Here is a 27,471-nt window from a genome sequence, read left to right as displayed (position 1 = left end):
AAAGTTATACCTACAAATAAATCAAGTAATATCCTACAAAATCTATACCTCCTAAAGATGGGAATATAGATTTAACTCACTTACAAATGGGGTTATGTACTGGTAAATCATTATAAATTGAAAATATAAGTCAAAAATTCATACAAAGCAGCTAATCATAGTAAAACCTAGCCTAATCTACACATGCTCAGAAAACATACATTACATTACATTACAGATGGGCAAATTCATCCAACACAAATCAATAAAACGTATATTATAATAAAGTGTTGAATATCTCATATAATTTATTAAATATTGAAGATGAAAGAAAAGCAGAATGGTCATATGAGTTCTCACCATTAATGCTAAAAGCACACTGGACCTCATGAATGTTTGAAACATTAAACTAAATAAATGCAGTGACAGGACTATTGATTTCTCTCTTTTCTGGTGAGGCTCAGAATAGCTGAAATTTAAATGTTAGTTGGATGAAAAGGCAGAATTTTGTCTATAGGGTTTTCTTCTTTTTTATTTTTTTTTAATTTACTTATTTATAAAATAGAAATACTGACAAGACAATAGGATAAGAGGGGTACAATTCCCACCACCAGATCTCCGTATCCCCTCCCCTCCCCCTGATAGCTTTCCTATTCTTTAACCCCATGGGAGTATGGACCCAGAGTCATTATGGGGTGCAGAAGGTGGAAGGTCTGGCTTCTGTAATTGCTTCCCCACTGAACATAATACATTTCTCCGTGGCAAATATAAGCATCCAATGTCTGCCTGTCAGTTCTTGAAAGTCTCAAGTAATTGACATCCATTTCTTCCAACATACTTATGGCAAACAGCTCTGAGGTTTCTTTGCTATGGACTATTTTGTTGAATCAGGTACAAATGCATACTATTTTCAAACCATTACAGTCAAAATTCCTAAGTCTGACCAAGGTAAGTCAGGAAGCATCTGTACCTTTTAAGACTAACAAAGCTGTCATGGTTTTTCCCAAATATCTGATAACTTCAGATTAAATTATTTTTAATCCCAATACCATATGAACGTTTTTAAAGAAGAAACAATTGATCGATAAATGCAGAATCAGTCTCCCTTATACTGCTAAAGAATTCTTTATTCATTTTTTAAATTGTAAGGATGGAATTGAATTTTTCTTTATCAATAGAAAAAGAGAACATTTTGTTTTGGGAATACTATAAAGAATTACTGGAGCTGGGTGGTGGCACACCTGGTTGAGCACACCTGTTATAGTGCGCAAGGAACTAGGTTCAAGCTCCTGGTCACCACCTGTAGGGGGGAAGCTTCATGAGTGGTGAAGAAGGTCTGCAGGTGTCTCTCTGTATCTCTCCCTCTCTATCTCCCCTTCCCCTCTCAGTTTCTGGATGTTTCTATCAAATAAATAAAGGCAATAATTTTTTTTAAAGAACTACTATAATCTCCATCTCTCCAGATGAAAAATGAAAAACAGATTCTAATAGAATACAAGAGCTGGTTCTTTGAAATAAATAAAATCGATAAACCATTGGTGAGATGCACAAAAAGAAAAAGAGAAAGCTATGATAAATACAGGAATGAGAGAGATGAAATTATAGCTGAAGATGTGAAGATACAAAGACTCAAATATGGATATTATGGACATCTCTAGTGTAAAGAAATTGGACAGGTTAGAAGGTTAATTTCTAAAATCACACCACCTGTCAAATGTAATCAAAGAGGAAATAGACACCGTAAACTAGCCATCACTAGTACATAAATTGAATTGGTAATCAAAAATATTCCAAAGAATGAAAAAAAAAAAAAAAGGCCTAGATGGTTTCTATAAACAAAAACAGTGATTCTCTTCAAACTCTTCTAGAACACTGAAGAGGGGGAAGCCCTCCCAAACATGTTCTATGAGGGTAATATTACTTTGATTCTCAAAGCAAGAGAAAACTCTACCAGAAAAGAGAACTATAGACTAAAACTAAAGACTGTTTCAAAACAGTGGTACTAAAATACCTTGCTTTTGCCAGGCAGTGACACACCGGTTAAGCTCACACATTACAGTACTCAAGGACCTGTAGGGGAAAAGCTTCGTGAGTGGTGAAGTAGGAGTGCAGCTGTCTCTCTTTTCCTCTCCATCTTCTCCTCCCTTCTCAATTTCTGTCTCTGTCAAATTAACTAACTAAAAAATAATCTGGCTAAAATACCTTGCCCTTCCTTATATTCTCTGGAGCTGGGGTGACCGTGTTGCTGGGGGACTGGTCCTGGGTCCACAAGGGGAGCTAAGAGATAGTTCTCTCCCAGGAGATGTTAGGTCTGCTCACACATGTCACTTCAGGAAAATCATGAGTGACTGACTCTGTGGTCAGTTATGCAAAATATAAACTTTTGTTTCAAAGAAGTGAGGTATAAGGTGTGCAGAAACATTTAAAGTATAAAAATAGCTCATCGATAGTCACATGAGGGCCATGGAGAGAAGTGGTTTCTCCGCGTGCCCTTTTTTCTATTATACCCCGATCCTTAGTCCCACCTGGAACCAACTGCTCGTTAGTCTGTTGAAATTCTGTCTTTTCTATTGAACTTCTGTTTTCCAGCTGTGGTTACCTTTTTTTCTTTTTTTTAATTTTTTATTTATAAAAAGGAAACATTGACTAAACCATAGGATAAAAGGGGTACCATCCCATATACTTCCCACCACCAGAACTCTGTATCCCATCCCCTCTCCGTGGTTACCTTTCTAAAGCTCCTCTCATAGTGAATGATGTCTCCTATTGTGCTCTGAAAACCCTTCCTATTGCCTCCTTGGTGCTACCTTAAAACTCTTGTCCCCCTCAAATGGATGACAGATGACAAAAACAAAACAAAATATCCATAGTCTCAGAGAATCCCAGCTAACTGCGGTTCCAAGCTTCCTAGCCCTCAGAGCTACCCCCCTAACAATCACACATCCCAATGCATATTGTCCTGGTTTACTTAAGTTTCAAAAGATTTCCAGTTCACATGGTCAATTGTTAGGTCATCCTATTTACTGTGACAGTCCCTCCCTGCTTCCTCCCACCCACCCCGCCCCAAGAAATAATCTGTTAAAAAACAGAAAGAAAAAAGAAAGAGAATGAATCATCTTTCTGAATAAAAGTTACCCAGCTGTGTTTTCAGTTACTACAAAAATAAATAAATGGGGACAAGGTGTTTGAGCTGTCATGTTTTCCCCCCATTATTTCTTTTCCATCATTTCTAGGCTAATAGCATACTAAAGCAGGCAGGGAGTTGAGACCATGAAAACAGGAAATAGAAGACATCTGTGATTACACTTCCTACCTAAAGATGCTCATCTAAGTGAGCTGTGTTTTCTCAGACTAGCAGATATTATTTTGGTGATGAAATGAGTCTCTTTATTAATGGTGTGTGAACTCTATAAATGGTGACTGAAAGCAGCTTGTAAGCTAAAACCCATTCAGGTGATGTGACTAAGTAAATATTGACTTGCCCCAGACCCTGTACTTAAGGTGAACAGATGTCGTTCAGCCGCAGTAGAACGGCTTGACCAATGAGCTCATTGTTATTATTGCCATTCCCCAAGTTTGAGTTCTAATTCTTGCCAGAAATCATCCAATGTTGACAGAAGACATACCTCTTCTTCTGAGAAGCATGAACAGAACACTGAAATAAAGAATGAAGAAAGAAAAAGTTTGACTCTAAAATTAACAAGGGGTGTCAATAAAGCCCATGCAATACATTCAATCAGTGCCAGTCATTTATATCACATTTCAAGTTTCAGATGCAGTGGTAGGGATTCAGAAGGTCATTTCCAGCTCACAGAGCACTTACAAAATAAAATAAATAAATGAAAGTTTCCCCAAAGTGGTTTATATTTTGCTAATGCATTTCTACTTACAACACCCTGCTAGAATTAGGATGTATGTTCTATAATGGTAGTGGTTTTTGTGACTTTTATTCACCACAGCACCCATGTCCCAGAAATTTTAGTGACTAAGAGCCAGGTAGAAGTACCTTTGGTTGTGCACATGTTGCCATGTGCAAAGACCTGGGTTCAAATCTCTGGCTCCTACCTTCGGGGAGGGGGATGACTTCATGAATGGTGAAGCAGTGCTACAGATGTCTCTCCTCTATCTCCCCCTCCTTTCTCAATTTCTTACTATCAAAAAATAAATTTTTAAGTAAAAATAAATGACTATATTGATAAATTCCAGGCAGCTAGACATTCTTAGTGCCCTAAATCATAATTTCTTTGGTAAATATATAAAATATTTTTCGTATTTTAAATACACTTTTCTCCCCTCGATGCTCCCCTCCAAAAAAAACACATTCTTTTCCTTCGTTGAAATTTCTAATTATCTCTTATCGCACCAATTTTTGAATGATCAAGAATTTTAGAACTCTTGATTAGAAAGTTTCACTTATGGAGTTCTTCATTTGAAAAAAAAAAGTACCTATTTTTTAATGAATTGTTCCCTCATTCTCAAATATATAACACTCTCTTCCTTCCTTCCTTTTTCTCAGTTTATAAAAATAAACCAAGAGCCTTAATTTTCTTCCTTATGAGCAACAAAAAGTTCTTATCTTCCAAAGCATCTGTATTCCCCCAGTGAAAACTACCACAGCTATGATGTGCTAAGGGGTAATAGGTTGGATAGATACAGAGATAAATTGAGAGAGGTGAGGGAAATAGAGAGCAAGAAAAAGAGAAAGGTGTACCACTGCTTTACCACTTGAGAAGCTTGCCCCCTGCAGGTGGGAGCTGGAAGCTTGAACCAGGATCCTTACTCATTGTAATATGTGCACTCTGCTGGGTGTACCAACAGCTGGTCTACAATAGGCTTTAGTATCATTTAGTGTCACCTTCACTCAGAAAAAAAAAAAATGTGAGCCAGTAACTTCTTGTCTTTTGTGTTGTTCTAGTGGCTGCTTCAAACAAGACAGCTGAACCTTTTCTTTGTCAGAAGCACAAGTGAGAGTGGTATAGTTGCCCACCACTACAGTTGCACATCATCCTTGGAATAGACAAATCAGCTTCAGTATAATTAGAGTTCCTGGGGATATCAACCCCCACTCCCACAAAGATGAAAATGTACAGGTTGCCCAGTCTGAATTGGATTCTTGTGACTCCTCTGCTCAGCAGTATATGGGATAGTTGGGAACATCACACTGATCAAAACACAAGGAAGAAGCAATTGTTCACAAAGCCTTATGTTTTGAAGGGAATAGGTGGGGGGTGGGGAGATGTAACAGCAGATGGAAATATGATTGGTCAGAGGTTGTTGAGTATATGGCAAGGAAGATAGAGATACACATATGTTCTTTTGACTAGAAGAATAAATCTCAGACAAACTTCACACAGCTTTTATTATTCATTTATATCCCTGGAAACCAACAGATGGAACTGTTCACTGCCAAGTCCTAATGCATTTCATGTTCACGCTCAGCATCAGGACAGCAGGCTTGCCAAATACCAATAAACTGCAGAGAGTGAGTTGAGTATCAAGACTCCATGGCTACACCCTCTACTTCCCTTAACAGTGGGAAAGTGCACACACCACATCAGGTGAATTTCTACAAAAGGTACTAGGTACATGGGTTCAAGCATGCAAACATTAGGTAAACACTATAAAAAATATTTACTTGAGTATAAAAATAGAGGTCATTATTTGAGAGTAATTCATATTTGGTAGGGCTCAGTTTGAATAACGCAGCAATTAATTCACACCCTAAAAGGATAGCCAACAAAGTAGCTATGATATTCAAATGTTAAGGCAACCTAGATAATAAAATGTAAATAGATTCTATTCTATATCATTCTGTAACTCCTGGAAATTAGTTCTTGAATACAAGGGCCCAAAACTCTTGAGTTGAAAAGTTTTGATTCCTATCAACCAGCCATCTCAGTGCTCGGGCTTCTTTCTTGGATTGTTGGAAGCTTGGTATCCACATATCTCTCAAAGAGTTCCAATGTGGAGTTGGAGGTGAGAAAGTAAACCTGGTAGGCTCAGGGCAGCTCAGGTGAGTAGTTTTTGCCTTCCATCTTTTGGGTGGTAAGCCCTGCATTGAGAGAAGAGGGTAAAAGAATGAAAAACACATGATAATGAAGTACTCATAGAGTATTCTTGCCTTGCAAAAGTAGAGTTCAACATATGCCTTCCCTACAGCAAGTATTTTCATGCTCAACATGAAATGCTTTTCATGTTTCAATGCTTACTATTGACTAGCTGAAGGAGAAAGAAATTCTCTGATATCTGTTAAGAAGGATATTCTGTACACCAGACACATTGCTAGGTACCTTACATGGATGTTCTCATTTAATTCTTACAACAAACATATTACTAGCCCATGTCAGAGAAATTGGAACTAAGATTCCAAAAAGTAACATAAATGATCTCAAATAGTGTATGTAAGGTGAAATCTAGTTCTCTCCATCTTTTAAAACTGCCCTTTCCCTCTTGTTATGGATACCATTATTTCCTTTTCCCATTAACCTGTCCACTATCCTCCTCCCCGTAGTAAAATATTTTTATTAGTGATTTACAAGATTATAATAGAGGTATAGTTTCACTCTACTTCAACCATCAAAGTTCTGCACCTCCACCTCCAAGGATAATCTTTTTCTTTTCTTTTTCTTTTTTTTTTTTTTTTTTTTTGCAAATTCATGTGTTTCCATTCTCTACAGTCCATACATAAAACACCCAGTCGTTGTCCTTCACTTCCTTACTAACTTCACTAAGCATGATCACCTCCAGTTCCACCAATTTTGTCCCAAAGGACACAATACCATTTTTTATGCTACAGGCAAACATTTTAATGTACTTAATAGTAGTTTTAAATTTTGAATGTCTGCTTTGAAAGGTGTATTGTCATCATGAATTATTTTTAATTTACTTGTGTCAATATTTATTACTTTGTCACCAAACACTATTTTTACTATTTGTTCCCATGTCATTACATGTACTTTTTAAAAAGATTTGTTTAATTTCATCTGCACTATTCCAGCCTTTAGGTCCATGATTGTTCAACAATTTGTTTGGCTTTGTATGTTAACTCCTTTTCAGCCACCAGGTTCCAGATGCTAGCATGATGCTGACCAGACTTCCCTGGACAGACAACCCCACCAATATGTCCTGAAGCTCCACTTCCCCAGAGCCCCACCCTACTAGGGAAAGACAGAGGCTGCTGGGAGTATGGATCGAACTGTCAACACCCATGTTCAGCAGAGAAGCAATTACAGAAGCCAGACCTCCCACCTTCTGCATCCCACAATCTTGGGTCCATACTCCTAGAAGGATAAAGAATAGGAAAGCTATCAGGAGAAGGGAGGGTATATGGAGATCTGGTGGTGGGAACTGTGTAGATTCGTACCCCTCTTACCTATGGTTTTGTTAATGTCTCCTTTTTTAAATAAATAAAAAATAATTTAAAAAAAAGATTTGTTTAGCTCACATGGATAGTGTACTCTTATGTCATATGCAAGACATATCAAGGTTTTTGGGCAGTGGCACAACCAGTTAAGTGCACACATTACTATGCACATGAATGTGGAGTTCAAGCCCCCAATGCCCACCTGCAGGGAGGAGGCTTCAGGAGCAGGGAAGTAGGGCCGCACGTTTCTCTATTTCTTTCTCTTTCCCTATTTCCCCTGCCCTCTCAATTTCTCTCTCTCCTTTCCCCAGATTCCTTGCTTTGATGCAATACGCCATGCCCAGTCCATGTTTCACTTTGTTTTCTCCTTCTGTGTTCCTAATTATCAGGTCCCACTTATAAGTGAGATCATTTGGTATTCATCCTTTTCTTTTTGGCTTATCTCACTTAACATTATGTCTTCCAATTTCATCCAAGATGACACAAAAAAGATGACTTCATCATTTCTAATAGCCGAATAGTATTCCACCATGTAACTTGGATCCACCTGCATATCAGATTTCAGGCTCAGGAAAAAAAAAAATAGTATAGTCATGGGCTCTTTAGAATTTAACTAAAATAGGACTACTAACTATCTACAAAACAGATATCCCTCAACATTTCATCTGAACTATTCCAGCCTTTAGGTTCATGATTAATCAACAATTTGTTTGGCTCTATATGTTAACTCTTTTTTCAACCACCAGGTTCCAGATGCTCACATAATGCCAACCGGACTTCCCTGGGCAGACGACCCCACCAATATGTCCTGTAGCCCCACTTCCCCAGAGCTCTGCCTCACTAGGGAAAGAGAGAAACAGGCTGGGAGTATGGATCATCCTGCCAAAGCCCATGTTCAGTGGGGAAGCAATTACAGAAGCCAGACCTCCCACCTTCTGCACCCCATAATGACCCTGGGTCCATAATCCCAGAGGGATAAAGAATAGGAAAGCTATCAGGGGAGGAGATGGGATATGGAGTTCTACTGGTGGGAACTGTGTGGAGTTGTACCCCTCTTATCCTATGGTTTTTGTCAGTGTTTCCTTTTTATAAATAAAAATTTTTAAAGAAAATAATAAATAAGGGATATTAGGTGTGGGGTAGGGGGATGTGAGGGTGGTGGGGAGAATGGTTATTGGCAAGGTCACACCTTCACCTGACTGATAAAGAGCTTCTTTCATGCCACTTTGTAGCTACTGAAAGGGGTCAGCTCATGTGGAAATGATGCAACAGAATTTAGTGGTTCCTGTCCCCTATAAAACTTTGAGATAATCTTTTTAAACCTCCCTGCATAACAGATACCTAGTTTATCATTCCCTAGTACCAAGAGACAGGGCAAAAGGACAGAAATATGTTGCTTTTCTGGAAATACATTATTTATCATTGCCTTTTTCTAAGTGACATCCTTCTATAGAAGAGAGTGAGCAGATATAAGAAATATAGTGGAAAGAAGAATAAAGCCTGTAATACTGTCTTACTAGCAGTATTATGAACAAGTCAATTCTATTTTGTATTGAAATATTTCTAGTTTTGGAGATTTCATTCTTTTTTAAGGTGAGCTATTTCATCTTTTGTTAGCTTTGACAGGTATACTGTTCTTTGTATTGAATCCAAACTCCTTGTTAAAGTCTGTTTTTAGCTACCTGCTTCTGATCCTTTTCTTCAGCATGACACACCTTCAATTTGTAACTATAAGTCAGTCAATAAAGGTGAAAAGCGGTCTATCTTTCTTCCTATCTCCATTCCACCCTCCCCCCTCTTGCCACTTCCTCTCCCTTTCTTTGCCATCAGGCACTCAAAAGCAGGTGTTCCACCACCCAGACGCTGGCCCAAAATTCTTTATGAGGTGCATAAGGTGGGAATTCTGGCTTCTATAATTACTTCGCCACTGGACATGGGCATTGGCAGGTCGAGCCACACCCCTAGACTGTTTCTACCTTTATCTAATTGGATAGGACTCTGGAAAGGTGAGGTTCCAGGATACACTAGTGAGGTCATTTGCCCAGGGAAGTCAGGATGGAATCATAAGAGCATCTGCAACTTGGTAGCTGAAAGGCAGTAAGACAAAGTAGGACAAAATGATAAATAAACAGGAACCAAAAGATAGGAATAGAGCAGATGAGACTAGGAATCTTAGGGTGAAAAGTAACTGGGAAGTCTAGTTTAAGTATGTTCCATGTGGCCCATGATTTTAATAGTTTTTTGCTAGAGCTTGATATCTAACATGGTGATAGACAAAAATACTGTCTGGGAAGATAGTGTCAGATTTGAGAATAGGGCTAGAGAGTTGAATTAGGGCAGAGTAGCTCCAAAACTTGAAGAAAATCTATAAATAAAATTGTTTACCTCATCAACTTGACTCAGGACACACACACACACACACACACACACACACACACATATATTCATATTTAGTACAGGGACCTGTGTAACCTCTGAGTCCCTTGCAGTTCATGGTCACAGCTGGGGACATTCTAGGGGCACTCATTTTATAAGCAGTGTTCCTCAAGTGGCAGGGTAAGATGACCCAGCCTCCTTCAAAGAATGGGGCAGTCCCTGCCATTGGTACTTTATAGTGAGGACAAGTTCCTGGAGTGTCCCACAAGAGGGATTACAATGATGTTCCTGGTGGAAATTACCAGTGATGGTGGAAAGATGGATCTATTTTAGGTCCTGGCCCAGGTTCTATGTGGGAATCCAAGGATTCCCTGACTAAAAACCCAGATGGTGGGGGAATGCTAGTATTCTTTTAAAAATACTTCACAGTATGACTTGAAAGAAGTGTGTTTGATAAAATAATTATGACATTTTTAGAAATAACTAAGTTTCTCTAGCCCAAACTGCCTTTTCAGATTATCTTGAACAGAAAAGCAAGCTGTTTCTAAAGTACGATTAGCAATTGTTTCATTTTCAACATCAAGATGAAAAACTCTCCACAGCAAAAGAAACCATCACCAAAACAGACATCTTTAAAACAGGAGATGATATCTGCACACCATATATCAAGATATACAAAGAACAAATTTCAGCAACAGCAAAATAAATAGGTGGAAGAAAGATTTGAACAAATGTTTCACCAACAAAGATATTCAGATGGCCAACAAGTACATGAAAAGACACTCACTGTCACTTTTTGTCAGAGAAACAGAAATGAAGGCAATACACAGAAGTGAGGCCCCACACCTATAGACATCTAATCTTTGACAAAGGTGCTCAGCCTATTAAATGGGGAAAGCAGAGTCTCTTCAACAAATGGTGTTGGAAACAATGGGTTGAAACATGCAGAAGAATGAACATGAACCACTATATTTCACCAAATACAAAAGTAAATTCCAAGTGGATCAAGGACTTGGATGTTAGACCACAAACTATCAGATACTTAGAGGAAAATATTGGCAGAACTCTCTTCTGTATAAATTTTAAAGACATCTTCAATGAAACGAATCCAATTACAAAGAAGACTAAGACAATTATAAACCTATGGGACTACATCAAATTAAAAAGCTTCTGTACAGCAAAAGAAACCACTACCCAAACCAAGAGACCCCTCACAGAATGGGAGATCTTTACATGCCATACCTCAGACAAGAGTTTAATAACCAACATATATAAAGAGCTTGCCAAACTCAACAAGACAATAAATAACCCCATCCAAAAATGGGGAGAGAACATGGACAGAATATTCAACACAGAAGAGATCCAAAAGGCCGAGAAACACATGAAAAAATGCTCCAAGTCTCTGATTGTCAGAGAAATGCAAATAAAGACAACAATGAGATACCACTTCACTCCTGTGAGAATGTCATACATCAGAAAAGGTAACAGCAGCAAATGCTGGCGAGGTTGTGGGGTCAAAGGAACCCTCCTGCACTGCTGGTGGGAATGTCACTTGCTCCAACCTCTGTGGAGAACAGTCTGGAGAACTCTCAGAAGGCTACAAATGGACCTACCCTATGATCCTGCAATTCTTCTCCTGGGGATATATCCTAAGGAACCCAACACATCCATCCAAAAAGATCTGTGTACACATATGTTCTTGGCAGCACAATTTGTAATAGCCAAAACCTGGAAGCAACCCAGGTGTCCAACAACAGATGAGTGGTTGAGCAAGTTGTGGTATATATACACAATGGAATACTACTCAGCTGTAAAAAATGGTGACTTCACCGTTTTCAGCTGATCTTGGATGGACCTTGAAAAATTCATGCTAAGTGAAATAAGTCAGAAACAGAAGGATGAATATGGGATGATCTCACTCTCAGGTAGAAGTTGAAAAACAAGATCAGAAAAGAAAACACAAGTAGAACCCGAAATGGAATTGGCATATCGCACCAAAGTAAAAGACTCTGAGGTGGGTGGGTGGGGAGTGTACAGGTCCATGAAGGATGACTCCCCACCTGCAGGGAGTCGCTTCGCAAGCGTTGAAGCAGATCTGCAGGTGTCTTTCTCTCCTCCTCTCTGTGTTCCCCTCCTTTCTCAATTTCTCTCTGTCCTATCCAAGAAAAACAAAAAATGGAAGAAGGCCTCCAGGAGCAGTGGATTCATAGTGCAGGCAACAAGCCTCAGCAATGACCCTGGAAGCAATAATAACAATAACAACAACAATAAATGTTGGTAAGGATGAGGAAAATGTGGATTTTCCTACACTGCTGGTGAAAATATAAACTGGTACAGTCATTTTGGAAGGAGTTTCCTCTAGAAGCTTAAAATACAGCTACCATATGACCTAGCAACCCCCACTTCTCAGTACATATCTGAAGAATATGAAAATATTAACACAGTTATATCTACCTCAATACTTAAAATATGGAAATAAAGTGTCCCTAAATAGATCAGTAGATCAAAAAGATGTGACATCAAGGTAAATATAGATATATATCCAGATCTAGATAAAGGAATACTATTCAGTTATTTTAAAGGTATGAGCAGCTTAGGAGGTGGCAGAAGTGGCAAAGCATTAGACTCTTAATCATGAGGTCAAAAGTTCAAGCCCAAGCATTACATGTGCTAGAATGACATTCTGGTTCTATATCTCTGATTAATTAACAAACAAATAAATCTTTAAAAAATATGAAATTTTACTATTTGTGGCAAAAACAAAGAAACTTGAAGAGACTGAGCAAACAAAATATTTAAGAATAGATGACAATTATTTATATAGAAAGACAGGAAAAAATTTACAAAACTGATACCAAAACTAATCAGTGAGTCTAAAAAGTTATACTTATGGTCAAAATAGAGAATTTTATTTCTATATACCAGCAACAATCAGAAAGTAAGTGTTATTAAACACTATCTGCTATCCAAAAATATGAGTTACTTAAGGATAACTTTGGTCAGAAATATAAAATCTGTACAATAGAACCTAGGGGGGAAAAACAGTTTTCAGAAATTAAAGAGGACCTAGATAAATGAACAGATATGTGATGCTTATTGATTAAACATCTCATATTATTGTCATTTCTCCCCTGATACATAGATCACAAACCCAATAAAAATTCCATCAAACATTTGATGTGATTGACAAACAGGATCTAAAATTTATGTGGGAAAGCAAAATAACTGAAGTAATAAAATTGTTTTTGAAAAATAACAATAGAAAAAAATGACACTAAATTTCAAGGCATTGTATTCATATATAAGCATATCGATCAACTTAGAAATTGAACATTACCTACAGGGCCAATTGATTTTGGGAAAAGTAACCAACATAATTCAACCAAAGAACACTTTTTCCGAAAAACGATGCTGATACAATCGGATACCCAATCAACAAGCATCAACTCTAACATCATACTACTTTACAAAAAATTAATTCAATGTGACTCATAGATTTAAATATAAAAGTTTAAAACAGGAAACTTCTGGAAGAAAACAGAGGCAACTTTAGTAACTTTGGGTAGACAAAGATTTAAAAAAGAAGAAGAAGAAGACACAAGCTATAAAAGCTGTGGGGCCAAGTGGTGGCGCACCTAGTTGGGTGCACATGTTACAATAAGCAAGGACTCAGGCTCCAGTCCTCGGTCCCCATCTGCAGGGGGAAAGCTATGCAAGTGGTAAAGCAGGGTTACAGGTGTCTCTCTGTCTCTCTCCTTCTCTATCTCCCCCTACCCTCTTGATTTTTGTCTCTATCCCATAAATAAAAATCATGAAAAAAAACAAATTTTTAAATGCTGTAGATAGCAAAATAGCTCACATGGATAGTGCACTGCTTTGCCATGTGTGTGACCCAGGTTTGAGCCCAGGAAACCACCACACTGAAAGAAGTTTCAGTGCTTTGGTTTCAGTCTTTCTCTCACACTCTCTCTCTCTCTCTCTCTATCTATCTCTCTATCTTTATCTATCTATCTATCTATCTATCTATCTAACCTCTCTTTCATTCTATCTCTCTGTCTCTACCTTAATAAAAAAAAAAAAAAAGAAAAAGGAGGGTAGATAGCATAATGGTTATGCAAACAGACTCTCATGCCTGAGGCTCCAAAGTCCCAGGTTCAATCCCCCACACCACCATAAGCCAGAGCTGAACAGTGCTCTGGTTAAAAAAAATAAACAAAAATAAGAAAAGAAAGGAAACACTTATGAGTTGAATTTCCTAAAAACTAAGGGATTTACATTTCAAAAAAGATCATTAAGAAAATGAAAAGACTGTGTCTCAAACATTTTAAAAGCACAGACTGAGTCTTTTTAATAGATAGGCTGAGTCTTTGATTTGTTGACTCTCTTAAAAGCTGAGTCCAGGGAGAACAAAAGCAACTGGTGGCATAGCTATATGCAAACAATGTCAAAGGGCATAAAATATGGTGAGGGTGTGTATGATACAGCAAATCCTAACAAAGGGATTTTTCAAAGTTAACCCAATTGCAAAACAATGTGATTATTGAGAAAACTATCTATTGTCTTCTTAAACCCTAAGACAACAGGAATCTCCCACTTCCTCTATAGAACCTAAATTTCTCCCAGTCCTGGAACCTCTGGGGTGGGGCTCATTTCCTTGCATGCTTCTCTCAAGTCAGGCCAAATGATATTGTACCTGCTGATTCCAACCTAATCAATGCAACGAGTACTATTTCAGCATGCCTCACCTCAGACTGTGTACAGAGACATCAGGTGTGGATAGCCAACCCTTCATCCTCACCACTCAGGTGGAACCTTTCTTTTCATGGTATTCTCTAATTCCATTCCAGGAGGTTCACTTCCTAACAAAGTCCCAAAACCTAGATATAGGCCAGGTCCCGTAAGACAGAGCATATGTTCACATGTATCCATAAATAAGGGCAAAATATATACCTGAAAGCAAAAGTACACAATAGTCTGTAGTGAGTCAGTATCAAGTTCATAATAAAATAGTGTCCACTTAGACTTAGATACCCTCCTCACCTACTTCCTATTACATTTCTCTCACTCACCCCAAAGCAAACCTAATCAAAGCAAGGACTGCAAAAGCTGAATAAGGGCAAGAGACTGGCATACTTTACGGAGACTGGGGAGTCCTGAGATTCCCAAACAGACTTGATGGGCCTAGAACTCAAATAAATCCCTCTCTCCATTGTTCCTAGTCATTTCTAACAGGAACAACAAAATAGAAGACATAAGCTATCAAAAGATTAAAATGAAGACACAAGCTATCAAAATATTTGAGACACAGCTAAGGCAGTACTGAGAGGATAATTCATAGCCATACAAGCACACATTAGGAAACAAGAAAAAGCACAAATAAAATAAACAGCCTGATTGCATATCTTAAAGACCTAGAAGAAGAACAACAAAGGAACCCTAAAGCAATCAGAAGGAAATAAATAACTAAGGTTAGGACAGAAATAAATAACATTGAAAATAAGAAAACCATACAAAAGATCTACGAAAGTAAATGCTGGTTCTTTGAAAGAGTGAACAAAATCGACAAACCTTTAGTCAGACTCACAAAACAAAAAATGGAAAAAACCCAAATAAATCGGATACTAAATGAAAGAGGGGATATCACAACAGACATCGCAGAAATTCAGCATATCATGCGAGACTTTTATGAACAACTATATGCCACCAAGCTAGAGAACCTGGAAGAAATGGACCATTTCCTAGATAGCTACAAACTTCCAAAACTAAGTAAAGAGGAACTACATAACATGAACAGGCCCATCACAGCTAATGAAATTGAAATAGTTATCAAAAACCTTCCTAAAAATAAAAGTACTGGACCAGATGGTTTTACAAATGAATTCTATAAAACCTTCAAAGAAAAACTAGTACCTCTACTTTTAAAACTCTTACAGAAGATTGAAGACACTGGAATACTCCCAGCTTCTATGAAGCCAATATCACTTTGATACCAAAAGCAGACAGGGACACAACCAAAAAAGAAAGCTATAGACCAATATCTCTGATGAACATAGATGCTAAAATATTGAACAAAATTCTAGCCAACCGGATACAGCAGTCTATTAAAAAGATTGTTCATCATGACCAAGTGGGGTTTATCCCAGGTATGCAAGGTTGGTTTAACATACTTAAATCGATCAACGTGATTCGCCACACCAATAAAAGCAAGACCAAAAACCACATGGTCATATCAGTAGATGCAGAGAAAGCCTTTGAAAAAATACATCTCTTCATGATCAAAACACTACAAAAAATGGGAATAGATGGAAAATTCCTGAAGATAGTGGAGTCTATATATAGCAAACCTACAGCCAACATCATACTCAATGGTGGAAAACTGGAAGCGTTTCCCCTCAGATCAGGTACTAGACAGTATTATCATTACTATTCAACATAGTGTTGGAAGTTCGTGCCACAGTATTCAGGCAAGAGCAAGGAATGAAAGGGATACAGATTGGAAGAGAAGAAGTCAAACTCTCCCTATTTGCAGAACACAGGATAGTATACATAGAAAAACCTAAGGAATCCAACAAAAAGCTTTTGGAAATCATCAGGCAATATAGTAAGGTGTCAGGCTACAAAATTAACATTCAAAAGTCAGTGGCATTCCTCTATGCAAACACTAAAAAGAAGTTGAAACCCAGAAATCAATTCCTTTTACTATACAACAAAAGCAATAAAATATCTAGGAATAAACCTAACCAAAGAAGTGAAAGACCTGTATAATGAAAATTATGAGTCACTATTCAAAGAAATTGAAAAAGACTCAAAGAACTGGAAAAATATTCCATGTTCATGGGTTGGAAAAATTAACATCAAAATGAATATACTATCCAGAGCCATATACAAATTTAATGCTATCCCCATCAAGATCCCCAACCATATTTTTTAGGAGAATAGAACAAATGCTACAAATGTTTATATGGAGCCAGAAAAGACCTAGAATTGCCAAAACAATCTTGAGAAGAAAGAACAGAACTGGAGGCATCACACTCCCAGATCTCAAATTGTATGATAGTGCCATTGTCATCAAAACTGCTTGGTACTTGAACATGAATAGACACACTGACCAGTGGAATAGAATTGAGAGCCCAGAAGTAAGCCCCCACACCTATGGACATCTAATCTTTGACAAAGGTGCCCAGAATATTAAATGGGGAAAGCAGAGTCTCTTTAACAAATGGTGTTGGAAAAACTGGGTTGAAACATGCAGAAGAATGAAACTGAACCACTGTATTTCACCAAATACAAAAGTAAATTCCAAGTGGATCAAGGACTTGGATGTTAGACCACAAACTATCAGATACTTAGAGCAAAATATTGGCAGAACTCTTTTCAGTATAAATTTTAAAGACATCTTCAGTGAAACAAATCCAATTACAAAGAAGACTAAGGCAAGCATAAACCTATGGAATACATCAAATTAAAAAGCTTCTGCATAGCAAAAGAGACCACCACCCAAACCAAGAGACCCCTCACAGAATGGGAGAAGATCTTTACATGCCATACATCAGACAAGAAGCTAATAACCAGAATATATAAAGAGCTTGCCAAACTCAACCACAAGAAAACAAATAACCCCATCCAAAAATGGGGAGAGGACATGGACAGAATATTCAACACAGAAGAGATCCAAAAGGCCGAGAAACACATGAAAAAATGCTCCAAGTCTTTGATTGTCAGAGAAATGCAAATAAAGACAATAATGAGAAACCACTTCACTCCTGTGAGAATGTCATACATCAGAAAAGGTAACAGCAGCAAATGCTGGAGAGGGTGTGTGGTCAAAGGAACCCTCCTGCACTGCTGGTGGGAATGTCACTTGGTCCAACCTCTGTGGAGAACTCTCAGAAGGCTAGAAATCCTGCAATTCTTCTCCTGGGGATATATCCTAAGGAACCCAACACACCCATCCAAAAAGATCTGTGTACACATATGTTCTTAGCAGCACAATTTGTAATTGCCAAAACCTGGAAACAACCCAGGTGTCCAACAACAGATGAGTGGCTGAGCAAGTTGTGGTATATATATATATATATATATATATATATATATATATATATATATATATATATATATATATATATATATTATACTACTCAGCAATAAAAAATGGTGACTTCACCATTTTCAGCCAATCTTGGATGGACCTTGAAAAATTCATGTTAAGTGAAATAAGTCAGAAACAGAAGGATGATTATGAGATGATCTCACTCTCAGACAGAAGTTGAAAAACAAGATCAGAAGAGAAAACACAAGTAGAACCTCAACTGGAATTGGCATATTCCACCAAAGTAAGAGATTCTGGTGTGGGTGGCAGGGGGAGAATACAGGTCCAAAAAGGGTGACAGAGAACCTAGTTGTATTGTTATATGGAAAACTGGGAAATGTTATGCATGTACAAACTATTATATTCACTGTCGAATGTAAAACATTAATTCCCCAATAAAGAAATTCTAAAAAAAGAATAAGAAAACAACCAAATTTTGTGTTTTTTTTTTTAAAGTGTACCACAGGTGTGAAGAGGCATTTCACCAAAGAAAATATTTATGGAAAATAATTCAGGAAAAAACACTCAACATCATTATTTAATTAATTCAGGAGGCTGGGTGATGGTGCACCTGGTTGACTGTACATGTTACCAAGTATTAGGAGCCTGGTTCAAGCCCCTACTCCTCACCTGCAGGGGGGATGCTTCATGAATGATGAAGCAGGTCTACAGGTATGTCTCTTTCTCTCTCCTCTCTACCTCTCCCTTCCCCTCTCAATTTCTCTGACCTGTCTAATATAATGGAGGAAAAGGGAGAAAGAAAGAATGAATGAGGAAAGAAAGAGAGAAAGAAAGAAAGAAAGAAAGAAAGAAAGAAAGAAAGAAAGAAAGGAAAGAAGGTAGGTAGGTAGGTAGGTAGGTAGGAAGGAAGGAAGGAAGGAAGGAAAGGAGGGAGGGAGAAAGAAAGAGAGAGAGAGAGAAAGAAAGAAAGAAAGAAAGAAAGAAAGAAAGAAAGAAAGAAAGAAAGGGAATGAATGGAAGGAAGGAAGGAAGGAAGGAAGGGTGAAAGGATAGAAGGAAGGAAGGGAGAAAGAAAGGCAGGCCGGCCACCTAGAGTGGCAGATTCATCTTGCCCCAGCAATAATCCTGGTGGAAATAAAAATAAATAAATAAATAAAGTAAACTAAACCACATGAATTACCACTAAACACCCACTTAAATGGCAAAAATTAAAAAACTGACTATACAGATAGTTAATGAATGCAACTCCCATATAATACTAGTGCAAGCGTAAGACAGAGCAACTCTGGAAAAGTTTGGTCATTTCTTAGAATGTTAAAAATAGACCAACCATATGACCTAGTCATCCCATACCTAGGTATTTATAGAAGAGAAATGAAAGGAAATGTCCATAAAAAGACTTGTTCATAAATATTCATAGTAGTTTTGTAATAGCACAAAACCAGAAACAATGCAAATGTCTACCAACAGATGGATAGACAAATTTCAGTACAGCTAAACTTCAGCAATGAAGAGAAATGGAATACATATATATATATGGTGACTGCCATGGATGAATGTCAATTCTCTGAATTATGCAGAGTGAAAATGCCAGACACAAAAGAGTACATAATACATTATTCTATTTATACCGAATTCTATGACACTATCTTTTTTTTTTTGTCAAATTTGACAAAAAACAGATGTGTAGTTGCCTGAAGAAGGTGGTAAAGAAGAGATGGGTTACAGAGGAAACTTTGGGGTGGGAGGGAAGGTGACAGAAATGTTTGCCGTATTGACTGTGGTGATTACTTCACAGGTATATACATAGATCATAACTAATCATTAAGTATATATAGATTGGTGGATGTCAACTACACCTCAATAAAACTCATTTTTTAAATTTTTTTATATTTATTTATTTTTCCTTTTGTTGCCCTTGTTTAACATTGTTGTGGTTATTGATGTTGTTGTTGTTGGATAAGACAGAGAGAAATGGAGAGAGAGAAAGACAAAGAGGGGGAGAGAAAGACAGACACCTGCATACCTGCTACACTGCTTGTGAAGCGACTCCCCTGCAGGTGGGGAGCCAGGGGCTCGAATCGGGATCCTTCACCAGTCCTTGCATTTTGCACTTAACCCTCTAAGCCACCGCCCAACTCCCAATAAAACTCATTTTTTAAAGTTTATCATGAAGTTACATTTCTGATGATTCTGTGTTGTTTTTCCTAATTTTAAGATCTTTGACTAAATTCTCTGACTAAAATTAACTCAAGGATCTATTCAATATCAAGTCTTTCTCCTACGTAAATAAAGCACACATCACTAAGAATAACCCACTCAAAAGGCTGAAGAGAATGGTATAATCATACAAAAGACATTTCATACCTGAGGCTCTGAGATCCCAGGATCAATTTCCAGCACCACCATAAGCAAAAGGTGAGCGTGTGTGTGTATGTGTGTGTGTGTGTTATTAAAATAAGTAAGAAAAATATTAACAAAGAAAGAATTACCTACTAAGAGTCACTGAGAGTGGAGGACATAATCAGTAACCAGGCCCTGTGATGCCTGACTACTGGTATTCATGCCCTATATAATTCCCTCTTCCTTCAGAGTAAATTCATTGCAAGTAGTTACTTGTCACTTGCTTCTAAACAATGGAATATGGTAAAGATGATATGGGTGTCTATGATTACGTGCATATACTATCACATATTAAACATTTTTTACCAATCTGCTGTAATCTCTCACTACCTGGCTGGGTGTGAGGAAGTAAGTCGACATGTTGGAGAGTAGCAACAAGAGGCTTCTAGCAGCTAAAGGCAGCCTCTTGCCTACAGCTAGCAAGAAGCTGAAGTTCTCACCCTACAACTTCAGAGAACTAAATCTGCCAACAAACATGGATTTAAAAGGACACCTATCCCCAACTGAAACTCTGGGTGAAAACACAAACTTTATTAAACCTTAATTGCAGCCTTCCAGAGTCTCAAGCCATAATCACAGACCTGAACCACAGAAACTGAGATGTTTTTTAAAGTATGCTTTTAAAAAATATTTTATTTCAATGATAAGAGAAATGGAGTCGGAGAGTAGAAAACTGTGCTTAGCTGTGGCTTATGGTGGTATTAGGGATTGAACCAAGCCCTTTGGGTCTCAGGTATAAAAGGCTGATAGGAAAATGCTGTACTATCTCTGGAGGCCTAACAAATGTATGCTTCATATTACTAAGTTTGTGACAATAATTTTTTAAAGGTTTATTAATTTTTGTATGAATGAGAAGAAGAGCAGAAGTGAGGTCCAGAGTATCACTCTAGCATATGTGATTCTGGGGATCATACTCAGGAACTCATGCTTGAGAATCCAATGCTCTATTCACTGTACTACCTCCAGGGTCACAATAATATATATTTTAAAATATTGATATTTGTAACATACACACTTTTTTGCCTCCAGGGTTATTGCTGGGGCTTGGTGCCTGCACTACGAGTCCACTGCTCCGAAAGGCTATTTTTTCCCTTTTGTTGCCCTTGTTTATCATTGCTGTTGTTATTATCATTGTTGTCAATGCTGTCATTGTTGGATAGGACATAGAGAAATCGAAAGAGGGGAAACAGAGAGGAGGAGAGAAAGACACCTGCAGACCTGTTTCACTGCCCATGAAGCGACCCTCCCTGCAGGTGGGGAGCTGAGGGCTCGAACCGGGATCCTATGTCAGTCCTTGCACTTCATGCCACGTACACTCAACCTGCTGTGCTACCACCTGACCCCTTGATATACCTTTTAATGAGAAAGAATCAGAGCATCACTCTGATACATAAGGTACTGGTGATGAAGTCTTGTGCACCAGTCCCAAGGTACTATAATATTGCTTACATACCAGTAAATAGCTAATAGACTAGACCTGTGAATGTGTGACAGAGGAGGAAAGAAAACTGCATTTGTTATTCCAACAATAATGTTTACATTCAAATACAATGATTTGAGCAAATATCAAATGTAAGATAAATAATAATCAGGGATAAAATTAAATTATTTCTTTCAGCTTCTCTCTGATTGAAAGAGAGAAAGTGAAGAAATTTATATAAGTTCCTTTCTTTTCAAGCAAGCCAGGTCAGGAGCAGTGGTGGTGCACCTGGTTGACCACACGTGTTACAATGTGCAAGGTCCCGGGTTCACACCTGCAGGGGGAAAGCTTCAGGAATAGTGAAGCAGTGCTGCAGGTGTCTCTGTCTCTCTCCCTCCCTATCTCCCCCTTCCTCTCAATTCCTGGCTGTTTCTATCCAATAAATAGAGATAATAAAAAAAATTTTTTTTGTAAAGCAAGCCAGATAAAAACTATGGCAAATCTTGTAAAATAATTGGAAATGAAAGTAACTGGTCTAATACTCTTTCATTTACTTTCATAACATGCTTTGTTCTGCTTTTCAGTAATGAGCACACTAACATTTGGAAAAATGTAACAGGCTTGTTGGCATGTAAGTAAAAATTTCTAGTCATCTTCACTGACCATTTCTATGGTAGGAATAAAACTAGGTGGAGGAGAACCTTCTCTGTTTCTCCTCAGATGCCAAAGAGGACAATTATACCATCTTCAGGGACACCAGTTAGTCATTTCTATTTGGAAATGCAGGAATGCATATTTTCTCTTTAACAAACCACTTACCGCCACCTTTATGGCCTCTCTTCCTGTGCCCACTAATGATCCCATATGCTTTTGTGAAGTGTTAAGAGCAGTTCGGGTTTGCATGTTTTTTTCCCATTTTGTGTAGATATAATCTTGAGGACCATGAAAGATAATCCAAACACAATTTGTAACAGCCAAAACCTTAAAGTAACCCAGGTGTCCAACAACAGATGAGTGGCTGAGTGAGTTGTGGTATATATACACATGGAATACTACTCAGCTATTACAAACGGTGACTTTACCATTTTCAGCCCATCTTTGATGGAGTTTGAAGGAATCATGTTAAGTGAGATAGGTCAGAAACAGAAGGATGAATATGGGATGATCTCATTCACAGGGAGAAGTTGAAAAGCAGAACTTTGACAGGAATTGGTGTATTGCACCAAAGTAAGACTATGGTGTGGATTGGGGGTGGGGGAGAGTACAGGTCCTGGAAAAGGATGACAGTGGACCTAGTGGGGGTTGCACTGTTATGTGGAAAACTGGGAAATGTTATGCATGTACAAACTATTGTATTTACTGTTGACTGTAAAACATTAATCCCCCAATAAAGAAATGTAAAGAGAGAGAGAGAACACTAACAGAACCTCAACAGGAGTTGGTGTATTGCACCAAAGTAAAAGACTCTGAGGTAGGTAAGGGGGAGAGTTCAGGTCCTGGAACATGATGGCAGAGGACCTAGTGGGGGTTTTATTGTCGTGTGGAAAACTGAGAAATGTTATTCATGTACAAAGTATTGTATTTACTGTCAACTATAAAACATTAAACCCCCCCCAATAAAGAAATTAAAAAAAAAAGAAAGGAAGAAAAAAAATTCCAAATCATCACCCTCAAGAGGTCTGTTTTCTCTCTTGACATATTTTGAGAATAAATAATTATAATGGCATGAGTAGTTCATGTGATCTCTTCTTTCTCATATGTGTGTGTGGGTTGTTTTGTTTGGCTTTGTTTTGTTTTGCAATGTAGTATTCTTGTTTCTGCAGTATGTGGTTCTATAAATTAGGTCATAGGATGTCACTGGGAATAAGAATGCACTTAGGGAAGAATGGTGCTATATTTAATGCTCCTGTTGCTGATCAAGAAATTCAGTTTCAAATAAATGTTTCATAAGTACAGTCTCTGTTCTACAAAACCAGATCAATGTAAATTTTTATTATAACTATTAAGATTGGAGAAATTATGCCTCCAATAGTTTAAATTTCTCTGAACCTGTAAATGTAAAAGCCATATGTAGTATCTACACACATTAAAATCATTCCATATACTGTTGAGTTTTATATTTGATCTGAAATTAATATGCTAGCCAAAGTGAACTGAAATTGTTTACCTTTGGAGAATTCATATAAAACATTATATGTATATGGAACTCAGACAAAGGAATGATGGTTGACAGCCAAGTGCTATCTGTGAGCCATCTCATTTTCAAAAATATGTCAAAGGGAATTGAAAGTAATCTTTCTTTGTCTTTCAACAAATTTCCTTTTATGAAATTCTTCTCCAGGACTGCATCCTGATTTCCACTGACTTCCTTAACCAAATTCAATTATACATTAAGTGGGGCCATTCCTGTTGTAAGTAAAATAAGCAGATAAATAACACTTAGGAGCATCTAGAAATTTTAAAACATTACTAAGGGCTTTGTAATAATTTCACCAAAAAAAAGTCTCATAGGAATTATCCTTATCGTTACTTGAATATTTTCTATCTAATATTAAGTATGAATGCAAAAAAAAAAAAAAAATTCGGGAGTCGGGCGGTAGCTCAGAGGGTTAAGCACAGGTGGCGTAAAGCACAAGGACTGGCCTAAGGATCCTGGTTCCAGCCCCAGGCTCCCCACCTACGGGGGAGTCGCTTCACAAGCGGTGAAGCAGGTCTGCAGGTGTCTATCTTTCTCTCCCCGTCTCTGTCTTCCCCTCCTCTCTCCATTTCTCTCTGTTCTATCCAACAATGACATCAATAATAACAACAACAATAATAATTATACCAATAAAACAACAAAAGGGAATAAGTAAATAAATATTTTAAAGAAATTTTAAAATGTTTAAAAAAAAACAGAAAAATTCAAGTGAAAGTAACCATCTGAGATGGTGAGATGAGGAGCCAAGAGATAGCTCAAATGGTAGAGTGCACACTTTCCCATGTACAAGGACCCAGGTTTGAGCATCCAATCATTACATAGAAGCACCATGTAAAGAAGCTTCATAAGTGGTGAAGAAGTGTTTTGGTGTTTCTCCTCCTCTCATTGTCTTTCTCTCCCACTCTCTCTCTCCTCCTCTATCTAGGAAAATATACACACAGTCCACTGAGAATGATGGGATGGCTCAGGCATGAAGCCCCGGGGCGGGGGAAGGGGAGAAATGGAAAGAAGCTTCAAAATTATAGCATTCAGGGTATGAGCTGAGAAGTCTTATATAAACCACAGCACTGATAGAGATTATAAAACTGACGTGCATGAGATTCAGAATCTCTTTTTAATTCTAGTCTTCTTCCATCCTTCTACAGCATCCATGTTACTGACTAGTACCTGCAGCCTGGTAACTTCCAGAAGAAGCAAGAAAGGAAAATCTGAGGCCTACAGGAAGGACACGTTTAGCACACTTCATAGTGGTTCTCAGATGATAGTAATGAAATAGTCACCCCTTCCTACAGAGGCAGGGCTCTCGACAGCAGTGAGGAGCAGTAAGGAGGGAGATGGCCCAGAAGGGATGCAGAATACCAGACAGCACTCTAGCTAGAACCTCTTGATTTACTTACCTTTTCCTGAAGCCTCATATTATCCCACACCTTGTTGCACACCATACACTCAAAGGCATCAATGTAATTGTCCTGTTTGACATCCTGCACTCCCCATTTGCGTTTCCTGAGTGCTTTGAGAAGTCGCTGGTTAGAGATCTCACCCTTCAGTTTCCATTCTATGTAGGTCTCATACAGTCTGTCATCTTCATCTAGTCGTCTGATGTAACTTGCCAGTTCTCTAGGGTGAGAAAATTCAGATACAAGAATAGCACTTCTGTTACTTGGAAGCCAGTCTGTGATGCTGGGGGATCCATAGTACACAGGGACCACCCCAAGTTTCAGAGGTCTCCAGATCTTCTCAGTGATGTAGTCATCACACACAGCATTCTCAAAAGCAAGGATAAATTTATACTGTGCGATGATCTTATAAAAGCCTTCAGCATCCATAGAGGCTGGATTTTTCAGAGACTGGGGGAGCTCCTTGTTCTGTAAACATTCTCCATAAGAATCAACCTCAATGTAAGTCATCAGCTCTTGAATGTAGCTGTCCCTGTCTGATGGTGGGTCACAGCTAGACTGTACATACACCAGAGGGGCAAGTCTTTTTCGAAGATTGTTTTTGGACTGTAAAGGGACCAGGTATTGGAGTGACTTCAGGACATCTATGCCCTCCAGGTACTGAGTTGTGAGTGGCAAGTGGGAATGCCGGCTGAAGGTGGCAGTGTAATTGAATAAAGTAATGACAGGTTTGTGAAAGAGTTTATAGTTGTTTTTTGGTGACTCTTCATGAAAAAGAGCCCAGTCATGGTGGGCTTTCCGAGGCAGAGGTAAGCTGTGTATATTAAAGTCAGTACCTAGGAGAAGAAAAAAAAATCATATGTACAAAGAATTTCAGTGTTTGCATTTGAGTCTACCTGGTGAGATTAGCATACAGAAAAGACTAAGAAAATAAATAAGAAACACCTTACAGTGCCTCAAAGTGTCTGGCAGCCAGTCACAAAACTCCTACCCCAGAAACTGCTAAGGAGAGACCACTATACAGAGGGACCCTCTATCTCATCCTATAAAGAGGGAGAAGAGGGTAGAGTATAGCCAAATTCTAAAGGGAGAGTTTATTCCACTGGCTTTTCTTTCTGGAGGCACTGCCTAAAAGAGAACAAGAGGAACAAAGAAATATAGATGGCTCTTAAAAAAGAAAAGAGCCAGAAAAAAAGAAATCAAAAGGGGGAAGGAGCCAGCTTGGCAGATTGATTAGCAGGGAGAAGAAAAAAAAAAGTGAAACCATGCAAAAGTAGCCAGAACAAATATACAGGATAGATTTTTCAAATCTGAAATGATCGATTTCAACAAAGTGCAGTTAATCAATCTAGTAGACGTGAGGCTTTTAAAGACAAAAGAGCTGATAATAGCACTATGTAGGATGGACATGAATTAACAAGCACATCAAGAAATAAAGAAGGCATAACAGGATTATAATTATGAGTGATTCTAGTTTCCACAGGATTAATCTGTGAACCTTTGAAACATGATAATGTGCAGACAGAAATGATGGATGTGGTAAGCAACTGTTTCCTGACTGTGTGGGTAGAGATACAATCAGGAAGAACTTATTTCTATGACTGAAAAAGATGAAGGCAACGTCCCAACATAAAATACAGAATTTCTACAGTGTTACTGACACTGATGATTTTGTGACACAATTTAGTGTTTCTTTAAAGAAATAGGGGGAAAATCCATATTTCAGCATACACTAAAGGGAGGAAAGTATCAAATAAATGCTTGAAGCAGAATAAAGTATGTTGCCCAACAGAATTAGTTAGGTTAATTATTTAATGCATTTAATGTATGTGCTCTCAAACAAAAATATATACTCTTTGGTGCCAACAGTACATCAATGAGAAATCAATTAATCAACAAAGGCTTTTAGACAATTAAAGATCAAATAAGACTATGTTGGAGGACATATATTGAGCAGAAACAGAATGCTGAAGAAAGTATTCTGTCTTGAAAACGGGCTTTTATTATCAGTGACCAGAAATGAAAGACTAACATATAAAAATTGGCATATACTTGTGTACTGGGTCTCTGCTACAATTGACCTTTAGCAGCAAAAGGACAATAAAGGAAAACTCACCTATGAAAAAACTCACCAATGAACTAGAAGTTCATTGTCATATAGAGGTAGATGGTGGTCAAAGGTCAACAGAGAATAACACGAGGGGATAAAAAGAATAAAGAATTTGAAAGGGAAAAAAAGGTAATTTATTTCATTGAATTCACTGAAGCAGTTGCTACTCAAAAAGA

General features: G+C 37.9%; 1 protein-coding gene across 2 annotated transcripts in view; it reads right to left on the bottom strand.

The window, feature by feature from the left end:
- Positions 1–5,319: 5,319 nt before the first annotated feature.
- The window catches only part of FUT10 (fucosyltransferase 10), a 113,165-nt gene continuing 91,013 nt past the window's right edge, over positions 5,320–27,471 (bottom strand). The window contains exons 3-4 of one of the 2 annotated variants that reach the window (XM_007516295.3): positions 25,186–26,021; positions 5,320–6,031 (exon numbers count right to left, since the gene is read on the bottom strand). In XM_007516295.3, the coding sequence (XP_007516357.1) occupies positions 5,807–6,031; positions 25,186–26,021 (1,061 nt within the window). In that variant the 3' untranslated portion in view covers positions 5,320–5,806. The remainder of the gene's footprint in view (positions 6,032–25,185; positions 26,022–27,471) is intronic. The other variant, XM_060182866.1, reaches the window with a different exon arrangement.

This window comes from Erinaceus europaeus, chromosome 2 (genome assembly GCF_950295315.1).
Source record: "Erinaceus europaeus chromosome 2, mEriEur2.1, whole genome shotgun sequence".
NCBI lineage: Eukaryota > Metazoa > Chordata > Mammalia > Eulipotyphla > Erinaceidae > Erinaceus > Erinaceus europaeus.
This window is presented reverse-complemented; position numbering and strand designations above follow the sequence as displayed.